The sequence below is a fragment of the Benincasa hispida genome, chromosome 2, assembly GCF_009727055.1.
Source record: "Benincasa hispida cultivar B227 chromosome 2, ASM972705v1, whole genome shotgun sequence".
Classification (NCBI taxonomy): Eukaryota; Viridiplantae; Streptophyta; class Magnoliopsida; order Cucurbitales; family Cucurbitaceae; genus Benincasa; species Benincasa hispida.
The window spans coordinates 17,634,668-17,650,949 of record NC_052350.1 but is presented as its reverse complement, the minus strand read 5'-3'; the positions used below and the strand labels follow the sequence as shown (position 1 = coordinate 17,650,949).

General features: G+C 30.2%; 1 protein-coding gene across 1 annotated transcript; it reads left to right on the top strand.

Annotated features, from left to right (window-relative positions):
* The first annotated feature begins 12,435 nt into the window (after positions 1 to 12,435).
* On the top strand, positions 12,436 to 16,270 carry LOC120071836 (AP2-like ethylene-responsive transcription factor At1g16060). The gene is made up of 8 exons (XM_039024229.1): positions 12,436 to 12,581; positions 12,677 to 12,759; positions 13,612 to 13,620; positions 13,755 to 13,843; positions 13,940 to 14,013; positions 14,104 to 14,154; positions 14,236 to 14,312; positions 15,492 to 16,270. Exons 1-8 carry the CDS (start codon positions 12,436 to 12,438, stop codon positions 16,040 to 16,042), a joined length of 1,080 nt encoding a protein of 359 aa, XP_038880157.1. The 3' UTR covers positions 16,043 to 16,270.
* The last annotated feature ends 12 nt before the right edge of the window (positions 16,271 to 16,282 follow it).

The following is a 16,282-nucleotide window of genomic DNA, read 5'->3' as shown; positions in this document are numbered from 1 at the left end:
TGGTTGATACAGGAACATCGCCCTTTTTTCCTTCATTCACGTCACCAGCTACAGGGCCCAATACCACCCGTTCTTCTGTCTGATCTGTCACAGAATGCACCACATTCTTCCCGTTTCTCAGAGTTATTTCCTTGCATTCTTCCCTTGGGTTTTTCTCAGTATAGTTAGGGAAAGCTCCTTTGTTCATGGTATTCAACGTGGTAGCTATCAACCTCAAGGTTCTAGATAGCTTTCCCATGGCTCGTTATAGTGTTCTTCAAGAAGTTCGTTCTACTCCTCTACTCTTTGATGAAATCCCCGAGTAAAGCCTCCATCGATAATTTCTTCTGAACATGAGACTGAGAAGCAGAGAAACCTGGAGAGACCTGTAAAACATTTTTATTATTAGTGTATGAGAAATTTTCATGATTATACAATCCTGAGTGATAATAAGTGGGTTGGTGCGTCTGATATGAATTCTGATGAGATCCTTAAAATTGGTTCGCTTGACGCACGTAATTAGCCTATTCAGGATTAAGTACTTCCCATGATCTAGTTGCATTACAAGCCGCCATCGATGCAATCAATGGTTGAGTACCTGTAGACAAAAGATTAATGGTGTTAGTCAAAGTAGCCATTTGTGCCTTTAAAGCACTTACCTTATCAAGCTCATAAAGTCATGCCACTATAGATGGAGATCGTTATGTTGGCCAATTGTAACTTGTGGCAGCCATATCCTCCAAAAGTGCCTGAGTAGCATCAGCGATCTTTCAAAAATTGATCCACCTACAGCAACATCCAAGGTGGATTTCGTCGTATAGGTAAATCCATTGTAGAACAATTGAATTTGCAGCAAGTCGAGGTATCCATGCTGAGGACACTTCTGCAACAGCTCCTTATATCGTTCCCATGTCTCAAACAACTACTTCTCCTCTCTCTGTCTGAATGTTCCAATCTCTTTTCTCAATCTACTCGTTTTCGTCGGAGGGAAGAACTTGTTAAGAAAAGCTTGGGCCAACTCATCCCACGTTGTTATACTTCCTATTGCAAGTGACTCCAATCAATCCTTTGCCTTGTCCTGCACAGAAAATGGAAATAATCTCAGACGAATAACATCAGAAGAGACTCTATTTATTTTCATCGTTCCACTAATTTCCAAGAAGTAGCAGATGTGCTTGTGCGGATCTTCTTGAGGAGTTCCTCTGAATTCAAGGTCCTTTGCCACTTGAATCAGATCAGGTTTCAGCTCAAAATTATTGGCATTAATTGGGGCTTCAGCAATGCTAGTTTGGGTCATAGGGACACCTGGCTGAAAGTAATCTTGAATAGTTCTTATAGCTCCCCTTTGGTCTCCCGTGGCGTTGAACTCAACTTTCCAATTCCTTCTCACTCTTCTCAAGATTCGTCTAAGTTTTGGGTCACAAGGAACAAGCTCAGTTTGTTTACTTCTTCGCAGGCACAGAATTCTCCAATAACTACAAAAGAAAAACAAAAAGCCCAAATTAAGATCAACTCAATTCTTAGCAATATTAAGCATGGGAAAAAAATTTCTTGCTAGTCCCCGACAACGACGCCAAAAACTTGATGCGCGCTGTGCAACATAAACATACGTATTAAAGTAATAAAATCCCAACTAATAAGGTATCGTCCTCATAGACGACACGAACAATTTATCCTAAGCTTAGCTATTGTAATTTTTTGTCCATTTTATTTAGGCAATCGAAAGATGATTTTTTTTATCAATGATTAAACACAAATAACAATAACGTCGGCAAAACTTGGCCTTTTGTTGACGTCATCCACATATGAAAGTACCCATTTGGCCTCACAACGTGCGCGATAGCCTGTTTCTAGCTCCTCATTCCCGCTCCTGCTTCTCGCTCCTTCGTCTTGGTCCTCATAAGACACCAATGCAATTTTCTATTCAATTTTTTCACCTGTTCATATTCTTTCTCTCGTTTTCTCACTCCCACTTCTCTCTTATTCATGTTTTTCTTGATCATATACATCTGTAACTTTGTTCTTCAAGAAAAAAAAAACTGCAAAACGGAGAATGAAAGGAGAAGACGAGGGGAAAAAAGGTGACATGAACAAAAATCACTGGTGAAGAAAAAAGGAAAATCACCCGGAGGGCAGCATAAATGAAAGAAATTGCTGGAAAAGGAGGAAATGAAGAAAAAAAAAAGGAAAAAACACACACACACACACAAAAAAAGTGTTGCAAAAGAGAGGGGGAAGAAGGAAGAATGAAGAAGGGTTAAAGTGATAAATTCACAGCGTAATGACATTAACAAAAGACTAAATTTCATTTGTTTGTAAAAGTGAGGCCAAATTTTGAGTGGTCCCTAAATGGGGGGAAATGGTATATATGACCTAAAATAAGAGGTCCGAATGAAAAATGGGTACTTTTATTAAAACCAATGAAAAGTGGCCTAATGTTTATGTTATCATTGTGTGAAATTATCATTTTAACCTAAATTTATTCTTATACTATTTTCTTTGTTTTGTAACTTTTCTCTCTCTCTCTTTTTTAATCTTTTTCGGTGTTTCTTCTTTCTTCTCTCTTCTTTTATTTTTACGATTCTTTTATTTATTTATTTTTTGCTCTTCTTTTGTTTTGTTTTCTTTTCTTTCCATCTATTCTTCCATTTTTCTTCTTTTGTGTCTTTTTTCTACTTTTCTTATCTTTTTTTTTCTACATTGCTACTTCTTCCTCTTTTTTTATATATTTTTTTATTGTGTTTCTTTGCATCGAGCATAAAGCATAGAACATTGAATATCGAGTATCAAACATCAAGCATCGAGTGAACTTTTGAATGAAGCATAAAATGTAGAGCATATAACATCAAGTAGCCAATATATAGTATAAAGCATATAACATGAAGTATCAAGTGTAAAGCATAGAGCATCAAGTATCTAGTATCAAGTATTGAATATTGAGGATCAAGTATCGAGCATATAACATAAAGTATAAAACATAAGCATAAAGCATGGAGCATCAAGTATCTAGTATTGAGTATCAGATATCAAGTATCTAGTGTATATATATATATATATATATATATATATATATATATATATAAACTTATGAATCGCGCAAGCAAATAGTTTCCACGGTCAATTGGTCTTTTCACTGGATGCTGATGCAAGCAAAAAACCATTTCTCCTTCAAATCTCAATGGGTGCCTATTGTTCATTTGAGCCTATAAAAGGAGACCATCTGTACAAGAACCCCATTTATGGGCCATCTGCACAAATTTTTCCAACACTAATTTGAGTTTTAGAGTTTGGAAAGTCTACTAATTTTTTTAAAAAAATTGGAACATATTTGTCACACTCCTTTCCAAGCTCACCACGCTCACCTGAAAATGAGTGTGAGGGCTACAGATATTATGAACTTTTATTGTCTAGGATTTTTTTTTTTTTTTTTTAAATTTGTTTCTTTCCCTATTACAAATCAAAACTGAGCTATTTCAGTTAGAAGTGTTTTATACAATACATTATCGTTTAACAATTATAAGATTCCACTGCTACCATGTGTCTAAACCCTCCTAATACAGTTGCCGAGACGGGATGATTTCGCAATCACTCCGCCAACTGGTCATAAGCACAATCCATCGCCCTCTTTCTAATACCCCTAGGGAGGGGGGGTGTTTAGAAAAACATTCGAAAAACGTGAGCGAGAATGCTCAGTGAGTAGTAAGTTCGAACTAAAATATTATTTGCTTTCAAAACATTTTTGGGAAAGCAATATCACAACATATACAACCATCGAATATATACATCCAATCTAATAAATGAGACGAAGTTGGCATGATCACATAATCCTCCAATTACGTAGCAAATCACCATAAACTGGTTTGAGGAAACAATTTCCACGTGGTGAGCTCGAGAGGGGGATTGATTTTTTTCATTATGTCTCTATTCTTTTTTTTCTTTTTTTTTTCAGATAAACATTGAGCAATATTTGGGTGTAACCCAAGATGTACTTATCTTTGTGCATCTCAATTTCATCACACATAAAAATATAGATAGATGTTTTAAATGATACAATTGTTGGAAATATTTTCAAGTATAATAAAATATTTATCTATCAATAGTAGACAATGATAGATATTTATCAGTATCTATCATTGATAAATAATGACATTTTGCTATATTTATAAATAAGTTAGTTCATTTTCTTATATTTGAAAATAATTCCAACAATATTAATAAAATATATGAAGAAAAAAGTTAAAAAAATTTGTCACAAAGATAAAGGTTATCTAAAATGCTCCTAAGCCTTTTTAATTAATATTTACGTAGAATTAATACGATGAAAAACTTTACAACATAGATATACACTACTAAACTTTTTTATAAAAAAAAAAAAAAATATTGAAATTTGAAGAATTAAAGAACTAAAAGAGTAATTGGTTTTGAAAAAAAAAAATGTTAGTATAGAACTTCATGTAGAAGTTTTTGGTGAACGGAGATTTTTCTTCAAATTTGGAGTCTTTGATATAAATTTTTGTGTTTTCTAGTTGTTTCTTTTAATGTTTTTAATTATTTCTATGCTTATTTCTTAATGTAAAAGTGGAGGTTTTTTCTTTTTTTCCTTCCACAAAAAGAACTTTAAAGAAGGCATAAAAGACTAGGGCAGATAAGATGTGAGGAGAAGGTTCCAAGTCAATAGAATCAAATGGGAGAGTTTCATTTGCATAAATTCCTTTTGAAAAAGATTTTTTTCTCTAGTCAATCTAAATATACCCGTAATTAATTGGATGGAAATATGTGTAAATGTGGTAGAATTAATGTTTTTTTGTTGTGGCATAGAGTATTAGGTTTATTATTTGACTTGATCGCAAGTGGTCTATTTGTAATAATACTTAGTTTGCATGTGCTAAGTATTTGTACCTCATTACTAATGGGGGATATGTACGGATAACCCATATTTAGGGAACGACTTGAAATTTGCCCTCACTCTAAAAAGCGCTCAAAATTTGGCTTTTTGCTGACATCATCCACATGTAAAAGTACCCATTTGACCTCACAACGTGTGTGAGGGCCTGTTTCTAGCTCCTCACTCCCGCTCCCGCTTTTCACTCCTTCGTATTGATCCTCATAAGACACAAATGCAATTTTTTATTCAATTTTTTCACTTGTTCAGATTCTTTCTCTCGTTTTCTCACTCCCGCTCCTCTCTCATTCGTGTTGTTCTTCATCAGACACATTTGTAACTTTGTTCTTCAAGAAAAAACTGCAAAACGAAGAATGAAAGGAGAAGATGGGGGGAAAAGGTGACATAAATAGAAATTGCCAGTGAAGAAAAAAGAAAATCACCAAGAGGGCGGCATAAACGAAAGAAATTGCTGGAAACAAAAAATGGGGGAGGATGAAGAACAAAACAGGAAGAAAAAAAGTGTTGCAAAAGAGAAGAAAGGAGGAAGACTAAAGAAGGGTTAAAGTAGTAAATTCACAACGTGATAGGCCAAATTTCGAGTGGTCCCTTAATAGGGGGGAAATGATGTAGATGACATAAAATAAGAGGTCTGAATGAAAAATTGGTACTTTTTTTAAAATTAATGAAAAAGGGCCTAATGTTTATGTTCTCATTGTCTGAAATTATCACTTTAACCCTATGTATTCTTATACTATTTTCTTTGTTTTGTAACTTTTTTCCCCCTTTTTTCCGTCTTTTTTAGTGTTTCTTCTTTCTTCTTCTATTTTTATGATTTTTTTTTTTTGCACTTCTTTTGTTTTGTTGCATATCTTCCATTTTTCTTATTTTGTGTCTTTTTTCTACATTTCTTCTTCTTTTCTTCTTCTTTCTACAATTCTACTTCTTCCTCTATTTTTTTGTTCTTTTATTGCGTTTATGTGTATCGAACATTGAGTATCGAGTATCAAATGAATTTTTGAATGAAAATAAAATGTAGAACATATAACATCGAGTAGCCAGTATATAGCATAAAGCATATAACATGAAGCATCAAGCGTAAAGCATAGAGCATCAAGTATCTAGTATCGAGTATTGAATATTAAGGATCGAGTATCGAGCATACAACATGGAGTATAAAACATAAGCATAAAGCATAAAGCATCAAGTATCTAGTATCGAGTATCGAGTATTTAGTATCTAGTATTAAAAAAAAATAATTATGAATCGCGCAAGCAGATAATTTTCAGGGTCGATTTGGTCTTTTCACAGGATGCTGACGCAAGTAGAAAACCATTTCTCCTTCAATTTTCAATGGGTGCCTATTTTTCATTTGAACCTCTAAAAAGAGGCATTCTGTACAAGAACGTGCACAAATTTCTCCAACACTAATTTTAGTTTTAGTGTTTGGAAAGTCTATTAATTTTTTTTAAAAGAAAATTTGGAACATATTTGTCACACCCACTCCCAAGCTCACCACACTCACCCGAAAGGGAGTGTGAGGGCTATAGATATTAGGAACTTTTACTGTCTAGGATTTTTTAAAATATTTTTTTCTTTCCCTATTATAAATCAAAACTGAACTATTTCGGTTAGAAGTGTTTTATACAATACATTATCGTTTAACAATTATAAGTCTCCACCGCTACAATGTGTCTGAACCCTCCTAATACAGCTGCTGAGATAGGATGACTTTGCAATCACTCCGTCGATTGGTTCTAAGCACAATCCATTGCCCTCTTTCTGATACCCTGGGGGGAGGGGGGCATTCGAACTAAAATACTATTTGCTTTCAAAGCATTTTTGGGATAGCAATATCACAACATATACGACCATCGAATATATACATTCAATCTAATAAATGAGACGAAGTTGGCATGATCACATAATCCTCCAATTACGTAGAAAATCACCATAAACCGGTTTGAGGAAACAATTTTCACGTGGTGAGTTCGGGAGGGGTGTGACAAGTATTAATGAGTTATATATATATATATATATATATATATATCATTTGGCATTTATGAGTTTTTTTTACCTGTCTCTTATACACATCTAGATGTGTATAAGAGACAGCCCTGGGGGGAGGGGTGGGTTCGAACTAAAATATTATTTATTTTCAAAACATTTTTAGGAAAGCAATATCACAACATATACGACCATCGAATATATACATTCAATCTAATAAATGAGACGAAGTTGGCATGATCACATAATCCTCCAATTACGTAGCAAATCACCATAAACCGGTTTGAGGAAACAATTTTCACGTGGTGAGTTCGGGAGGGGTGTGACAAGTATTAATGAGTTATATATATATATTTTAACTGTCCCCTCAATCTACATTTATTTTTTTCATTGGTGTGATTTTGGAGAAATTGTTGTGATTTTATTTTATTTATATAGTTTTGGATTGTTATATCTGATTTATTTTTATTTGATTAGATTCTATTTAAACACCTGTTCTATTTTATTTTTATTCGAAAAACGTGAGTGAGAATGCTCAGTGAGTGGTAGGTTCGAACTAAAATATTATTTATTTTCAAAACATTTTTAGGAAAGCAATATCACAACATATACGACCATCGAATATATACATTCAATCTAATAAATGAGACGAAGTTGGCATGATCACATAATCCTCCAATTACGTAGAAAATCACCATAAACCGGTTTGAGGAAACAATTTTCACGTGGTGAGTTCGGGAGGGGTGTGACAAGTATTAATGAGTTATATATATATATATTTTAACTGTCCCCTCAATCTACATTTATTTTTTTCATTGGTGTGATTTTGGAGAAATTGTTGTGATTTTATTTTATTTATATAGTTTTGGATTGTTATATCTGATTTATTTTTATTTGATTAGATTCTATTTAAACACCGTATTTATTTAGGCCTATTTGATAATCATTTTGTTGTTAATTTTTATTTTTGAAAATTAAATCTATCGACATTACTTCCACCTCCAGATTTCTACTTTTGTTTTCTACTTTTCACCAAAGGTTTAAAAAACCAAGCTAAATTTTGAAAAAAAACAAAAAAAAAAATTCAAAAAGTTGTTTTTGTTTTTGAAATTTGGTCAAAAATTCAACCATTGTGCTTAAAAATATGCAAATCATGGTAAAAAAATGTGTATATGAAATAGACTTAATTTTCAATAACAAAAATAAAAAACCAAATGGTTACTAAACGGAGTCTTAATTTTTGGTTTTTTCATATTTTTTAAAAATAAAATTTGATTTTTTTCATTATGTCTCCATTCTTATTTTTTCTGAGAAAAGGGTTTTTCATTTTTAGATGTGTTAATCTTTGTGTAATTTCATTTTGATTTTGAAATATAGGTTATTATAGATCTGATTTATTTTCATTTAATTTGATTTTGTTCTATTAGATTTTTTCTGTTTAAATACATTGTAATATTATTGATTTCCAACATAGATACAGTTGTCTATTTTTAAATTAAATAAATTAAATGTTTTGTGCGTTTAAATATCTTTTTAAGTGAAAAATAGGTTTAGACATCTTCTAAAAAGGCCTTTAAAATTAGGCATCAGTCAAATCAACTCAAACATCCTTTTTTTTTTCCCAATATATATTTGATTTTAGGGATTTTTACCCATGTAGCTTAAATAAATAGGCTCAACTACATAATTGTCTAAACTTTTATTTTATTATATGAATAGTCTAGTGAATTGCTAATATTAAAAGAAGAAAGTTTTTCGCGATTATGAAATTTCTCAAATGATTTTTTTTTCAACACCTACACAAATAAGAAAATTTTCTCTCAAAATTAGAAAACTGTTCCCTCGTAAATGAAAACAAAGATTAGTAAGAAGTTTTGAAAAAGAAAATAATATATATTTGATAAGTAACACAATATATTTTATTTTTTTAAAAATAAACTAATGTATGTTTGATAAGTGCAAGAACAATACAATTTATGTATAATATAGCGTCGTATATTGAACAATATATGTGATATATATTTACATTTTCCAATATATCTATAATCACACACACAAAAAAAACTATGGTATATGTGATATATATTTACATTTTTCAATATATTTGACATATGCTTGAGATTAATGGAGAGGTGGTTGATTTTCAGCTAAGAATATAGGAAGAAAATAAATGAAATCTCCTAAAATGAAGGAAACATTCATTTGAAGTATTATGCATTAGAAGAATATATCTAAAATTAATAAATAATAAAACTAAAGTCAAAATTTGAAAACGTTGTTAATGAGAAAATAAGTAAACATTTTGGAAAAATTGAAATAATGATACAAATGTTAAATAATTCAAAGTATGAGACACATTTTAATATAGTATCATACTCCCTTGATATGATGACATCATCTTTCATCCTAGAGGTTAGAGATTCAATTTTCATTCCTAAAATTATGGTTTTAAAAAAAAAAAACAATAATAGTTGGTGTAAATTTTGTACTTGACCTTTTAAATATTTATTTTATTTTATTTTTACTTTTTGGATATCGTTAACGAGTAGTTTGTTTAAGTCAGATTAAAAAACTAAGAGTTTGTTGGGCTAGATTAGAGAAAAATTATTTTCCAATAAAGATATTTTTATTTATATTCTTTCCAAAAAAATGGTTTAAAATGCACATTTAAAAGTATTTTAAAAACTCAATTTTTTCGAAAATGACTGAATTTAAAAATTAAACATTTGAAAAATTAAATCAGTGAAATCAAAACTCCATTCCATTAGGAGCAAAGTTGAAATTAATCAAAAGGTTATATAGTCTTGCCTAATTCTAATTCACTAAAGCTTCCGTACGCCTTGAAGTGCCTTGAAGTTGTAGTATCGTTACAATAGCCTGTACAATTGAAAACGAAAGAAACAGACGTAGACCGATAATTTTTTTTTTATTATTACTTTTTTATATAGTTTGAAAAAATAATACAAATTAACAAACGTGTTTGTGACATGGAAATAGGAAGGTTGGTAGGTTGGGTTAGATTGAAATTACTTAGATTGTAAATTTATTCCAGTCCAACTTAATCATGAAATATTTAGTTTGGATTGGTTCAGATTACTTGGATCATTTATTTAAAATCTTGTTCTAAAAGAAGAAAAATATAAATACGTCAAAATCTAATTTAATTATTTTCATATATAAAACTAAGATTTATATAATTTCATATATAAAATTAAAATTTATATAATGAAATTTTCTAAGAAACTATTTTTAAGAGTTGTTGAAGAATAATTATTTAAAATATAATAAAATTAAATAAAACTAAAATTAATATATGTATAAATAATTGTATTATAAAGTAACAGTTTTTTTTTTAAATTAATAATAAGTTTGGATTGGTTCGAGTTATATCAAATGAATCAATGAATCAACCCAACCCATAAAATTATCATTTATTTGAACTCAATCCAATCCAGACCGCACGGATTTGGTTGAATTGATCAGTCTTTTTTAGATCATCAGATTTTTTAAACACTTCTAAGAAATACCAAAAATGACTTTTCAAAATGTATAACTTCACAAACTTTGATCGTAAATGCTCACGATTTCTTTATTAATTGAATTTTGCACACTTCAATTATTTTAGAAGAAAATGAATTTCTTAACTTCATAAAATAATAATGATAATAACTACTACATTATTGTGACTACTATTAACATAGAAGAAAATATATGTTCAACAATTGCAAAGTGTGGAAAGTGAACCATCCATATTTCAAGTGATAATTAATGTCATAAATCATACCTACTTAGCTATACATATGCTTAGATATTACATTGACCAAACAAATATATAATCTCTTCGAATAAACGTATATAATCTTTTCAAATAAATTTACCCTCACGAATTTTGTTTGATTGGTATATATTAAATGTCTATGTATGTAGAATAATTAATATTTAAAAAATAAATAACATAGTTTGTTGCACAATTTTTATTTGTAAGAATTTTAATTAATTAATTAATCATAGTAAATTAAACCGAATATTACTTAATCTATTGTGATATGTTTTTTATTTTTTCAATTTTCAATCAAATAAAAGTACATACTCCTAAAAAAAGGTATAGAAATAGCTGTGCATTAAAACATTAATTAAATGCAGTGTTGAAAATCACAAATATTTAATTTAATTTAATTACGAGATTTTACTAAAATAAGCGTACATTAATTAAAACATTAATAGTAAACAATCAAACTATTAACAAAGGTCTATATCAAATAGTTAAGACAGACATAAATAGTTAACCTTTATTAAGTTTAAACGATATATTGATATTAACCATTAAATAAATAGAAACAATACCTTCGAAAGAAAAAAAAAAGCTTTATTAATTACTAACAATTTTATTTTTGAATGGATTTTAAAAAAGGATCATATGTGACCAAAGTTGAGGTTTAAAATATTACATTGTCCATATCGATGAAAATATCGACATCTCAATTTTAAGTAAATATCGATAAAACGTCAACGTCGATGGATATTATGGACAAATTATAAAATAAAATTAAAAAATTAATTTAAATTAGTAGATAAAGATTTCAGGGACATATGGAGTATTATTATAATATGCGGTTATTACAGTCAATAGCGTGCAAAATATATAATATAGGTATGAAATAATAAATATTGTAATATAAGAGAAATAGTATATGAAATAATACAGTAACAAATTTTGAAAAAATAACATTACAATTAATCCTAGATTAATAGGAGTCTCCTACTCTAGAATTGGAGATCCATTTATATTATATTTATATTAGTGATATGTTATTACTCGTGTTTCTATGTCTTGTTGATTTTTCTACGATATAATAAAATATGGATGTATAGCTCATGTCAATATCGAACTTATAAAAACATTAAAAAAAAAAAAAATTAACACTATCATGGACATTGGATAAAGTAATATATGTGACATTAGCTGACCCAGCCCTCACACGATATTTCAACAAGAATTTAATATAAAATCTAATTTTATATATGACTGCATTTATTTTTGTTACAAATAATAAAAATGTAAATTTGGATGTTTAATAATAGAATATTAAATGTAAAATAAACCAAAGAAACTACAAAAATGCCATTATTCCGTCATTTAGTGCAGAAGGAGGAAACAAAACGTTATTTAATGAAATGGTAAAAGAATTCCAGAAAGTGAAAGGGCAAAAAATGGAAGAATCCAGACAAAGAAGCCGATTAAAGACGGCACAAATAGAGAAAGAACAACTTCCATGGCCGGCCGGCTGCAAATTTACCATTAACACATTTGACAATGTAGAAGAAGCCATTCACTACAAATCCAATCGAACCATTACCAAAATAAGAAAGAAAATTAAGAAATTAACCTCCATGGCCGGTTTATTATATCTTACAGCTAACTCTGTGTATTCAATTAAATGCCAGCCCTAACTGTAATCGGATTCGAATACGGGATTATATAAACCGTCTCGTTTCTTCATAAATTTTATCGTCAATTTTTTTTTTTTTTCTGGGGGGAATTTCAGAGTTGATTGATCTGATCTGTAATGGCGAAATCCACATCGCAACAGGTTCAGATTAGGGAATCGAATGGGAATAATGTTGTAATGAAGACTAAAACGAAGCGAACTCGGAGAAGCGTTCCGAGAGATTCTCCTCCTCAACGAAGCTCTATTTATCGCGGCGTTACTAGGTTTTTAATTTATTTAATCTCTCGCCCATTGTTGCTTTGTGAGGTTGTTCTTCTTTTGATTTCTTTGGTTGCGGCGTTTTTTTAAAAATCTTTAGGCATCGTTGGACGGGTAGATATGAGGCTCATTTGTGGGATAAGAATTGTTGGAATGAATCGCAGAACAAGAAAGGAAGACAAGGTAAAATTCATTCTATGGACGGTGAAAAAAGTTATACTATTACGTTGGTATCAAAATTTATTTTTCTACCGTGTAGTGTGAGTATTACACTCGAGTTTATTTTGCATGCAACATTTTCCAAATGTTACGAGGTTCAGAAGTATTTTTTGAATGGGAATCCCCGGTTAAACCACGTTCATTTTAATGAAGTTTAAAAGTATTAAAATATTTATTGATAAAGCTAAATTCATAGTTTAAAAGTACTACCATGATTGAGTTATTAGTTAAATTCTAGAAAAAAAACAAGTTTTTTGTTTTCAAATTTTGGTTTGGTTTTTTAAACTATAATTAAAAAAATAGATAACAAATGAAGAAATTTGGAGATGAAATAATGTCTACAGACATAATTTTCAAAAACAAAATTATTACCAGAGGTGGTCATAATCTTAATATCTTTCTAATATGGATTTTCATCTCTATGCTTAAAAAAAAAAAAAGTACTATTTTGATCTTATTTGCAAAATTCTAAATCAAATTCCATAAATAATAAAAATCTTTTAATATATATTTATGACGACATTTTGAGAAATTTAGTAAATAAAATTTGATGTCAAATTTCGATTGACAAAATTAGTTGAAATTGAAGAGAAAAAATTAGTGAGATTTTTAAAATACAAAAGAAATACAAAGATTAAAATTAATCTTTTGAAACGATCAAAAAGGGAAAGTAAAGAGAATATATATATATATATTGTAAGTACGAGAAAATAATATTTACAAATTATAAGTTCTTCGGCTAACTCGGTTGCGTTGGTTTGGCTTGGCATCGCTGCTGATGGAATGGATATGGAATGCTCTACTCAAAACGCGCAGTTTATCTTGGTAGGTTATTTATTAATATCATAATTGCAATTTAATTTAATAAAGGCTATTAATTAATCTTTGGAGAAAAACAAAGCTGTCAATAATTTATTGATGAGTTATTCTTACCTTTTTAACATGGTAATTTTGAAAAGGTGCATACGATGACGAAGAAGCAGCAGCACATGCTTACGACCTTGCAGCACTAAAATATTGGGGCCAGGAAACCATTCTTAATTTTCCGGTGATTTATTATTTTTCTCAACTATATAAAAATAATAATAATAATAATAATCCAAATTTAAAGTTTAATATATAATTATTATATTTGTAAATTCAGCTAGCGACGTACCAAAAAGAGCTGAAGGAAATGGAGGGCCAATCAAGAGAAGAATACATCGGGTCATTGAGAAGGTTTTAATTTTTATTTTGGAAAACGTAATTAAGGAAATTAAATTTGATAAATGTAGCTAATTAATGTTAATTAATTAATTGAATTTGCAGAAAAAGCAGTGGGTTTTCTCGAGGGGTTTCTAAATACAGAGGCGTTGCGAGGTAAATTAATTTGCGAACTTAATGGATATTTGTTTTAGCCCGTTAATGCTTATTTTGGATGCTTAATTATTGAATTTTCAGACACCATCACAATGGTAGATGGGAAGCTCGGATTGGCAGAGTGTTTGGCAACAAGTATCTCTATCTTGGAACATATGGTGTGTATTTATGTATATAATATATGACTACAGTTTTTAATTAATTAATTAATTATACTTTGTTTTATATGAAATTTTTCACGCCTTATCAAGTTAATTTTGGACAAGTACTAATATTTCAAATATATTTAAGATTAACCCACAATGTTATAGAGACATTCATAGGGTTAAACTCGTACGTAACTTACAAAAAGGAGATTATTAGTATATTGAGTTGGACTCATATTCTTTTTAAACTTTGTTTTGAATTACATTTGGCCTTAGAACTTGAGTATTTGTCATACGTAATCATTATCGTTTCTAGATATATGTTTGATTTTGATTATCAAACCTTGTATAGAAATGAGGGTTAGTCACTTACTGTCCATTAATAAACATTGTTTTTGGAACTGTGTAAACTTGTGTTTTATCTCATATTACGTAAAGATTGTAAACATTTAATTAGATTTGGATATGGTAGTTTATAAATTATAATATTCATAAAATGCAATGGATAAATTTTACTGCGCTACCAAATAGAACATTATAGTATTCGTGCATTTTTGTTTAATTCTAGGGAAATATATGTTTGATATGAATTTTGGGTCTAATATACATTATTTCCGTTTTTAGGTTTCAAAATATTTCACATTTAGTACTTAAAATCATGAATTTAAGTTTTAATTTAGTCTTAAGTTTTGGCTAGTCATTGACAGTAATGTTTATAAATTAATTTTATTAGTCATTGATCTTAATTATTTTAAATTAATTAACAAATATTAACGCTAAATAGAAAAATCAAGATTTGGTGAAAAATCAATATTAAAAGCATAAAAAATATATGGATAAAAAAAAATTCAAATCTCAAACGTAAACATGTAACATTTCGAAAGTTATATGCTAAATTAAAACTAAATTCAAAACGTAACAATTAAGTGTGTCATATTTTAAAATTTAAGAACAAAATTGACATTATACCCAAATCTAGGGACAATGTAATTTTTCTTCAATTTTATTACATGTTGATTAACTAATTTGATCGTCCCATTTGACAATATATTCCTCGTATATATTTTCTCTATAAATTGAATTTTACAATTCGGAAAAGCTGAAATTTGACATATATAAAAGAAAAAAAAATCTGCGTGATTAAATAATTAGAAACTAATGTATTTGAATTTGGTACTTGAATTTTCGTAGCGACGCAAGAAGAAGCAGCCACAGCGTATGACATCGCAGCCATAGAATACCGTGGACTTAACGCCGTTACCAATTTCGACCTAAGCCGTTACATCAAATGGCTTAAACCAAGCAACGACGTCGTTTATGACAACAACCACATCCTAACCGTCGATTCAATCCTCCCAAGCCCTAAACAAGAACTCGACCTAGGTCTCTTCCCATCGGACCAAAATCAAAGCAGCACCGATTCGGCGACGGCTGAACCAATTATCTTACCGCCGTCGCACCGATCGACCACCACCACCACCACGTCAGCTCTCGGCCTGCTGCTCCAATCTTCCAAGTTCAAGGAAATGATGGAGATGAATTCGGCGACGGAGTGTCCGTCGACGCCGTCATCATCGGAGCAGCTCGAGCGGCGGCGGTGTTTGTTTCCCGATGATGTTCAGACTTTCTTTGCCTGCGAGACCTCGGGATCTTACTGCTATGGAGAAGTGGATGACGCAATTTTTAGCGACTTCAATTCTTTCATTCCGCCGCCGCCATCGCATTACGAATTTATCGATTAGAAGGATCTGTTCTGTTGGGAGATGGAATTTGGAAAACAGAGGTAGGAGACGAGAGAATAATTAATTAATTAATTAATTATCTGCAATATTCATTTTAGATTTAGACTGAGGAGGTTTTAGCATTTGTTGATTATAAATAATTCTTTTATTTTGACGAAAGATTGATATACTGATCAAATTCTCGTTACGATTCTTGTCCTGCTCCAAACTGTATTCAACTTTGTGTTAACCGCTTGTTTA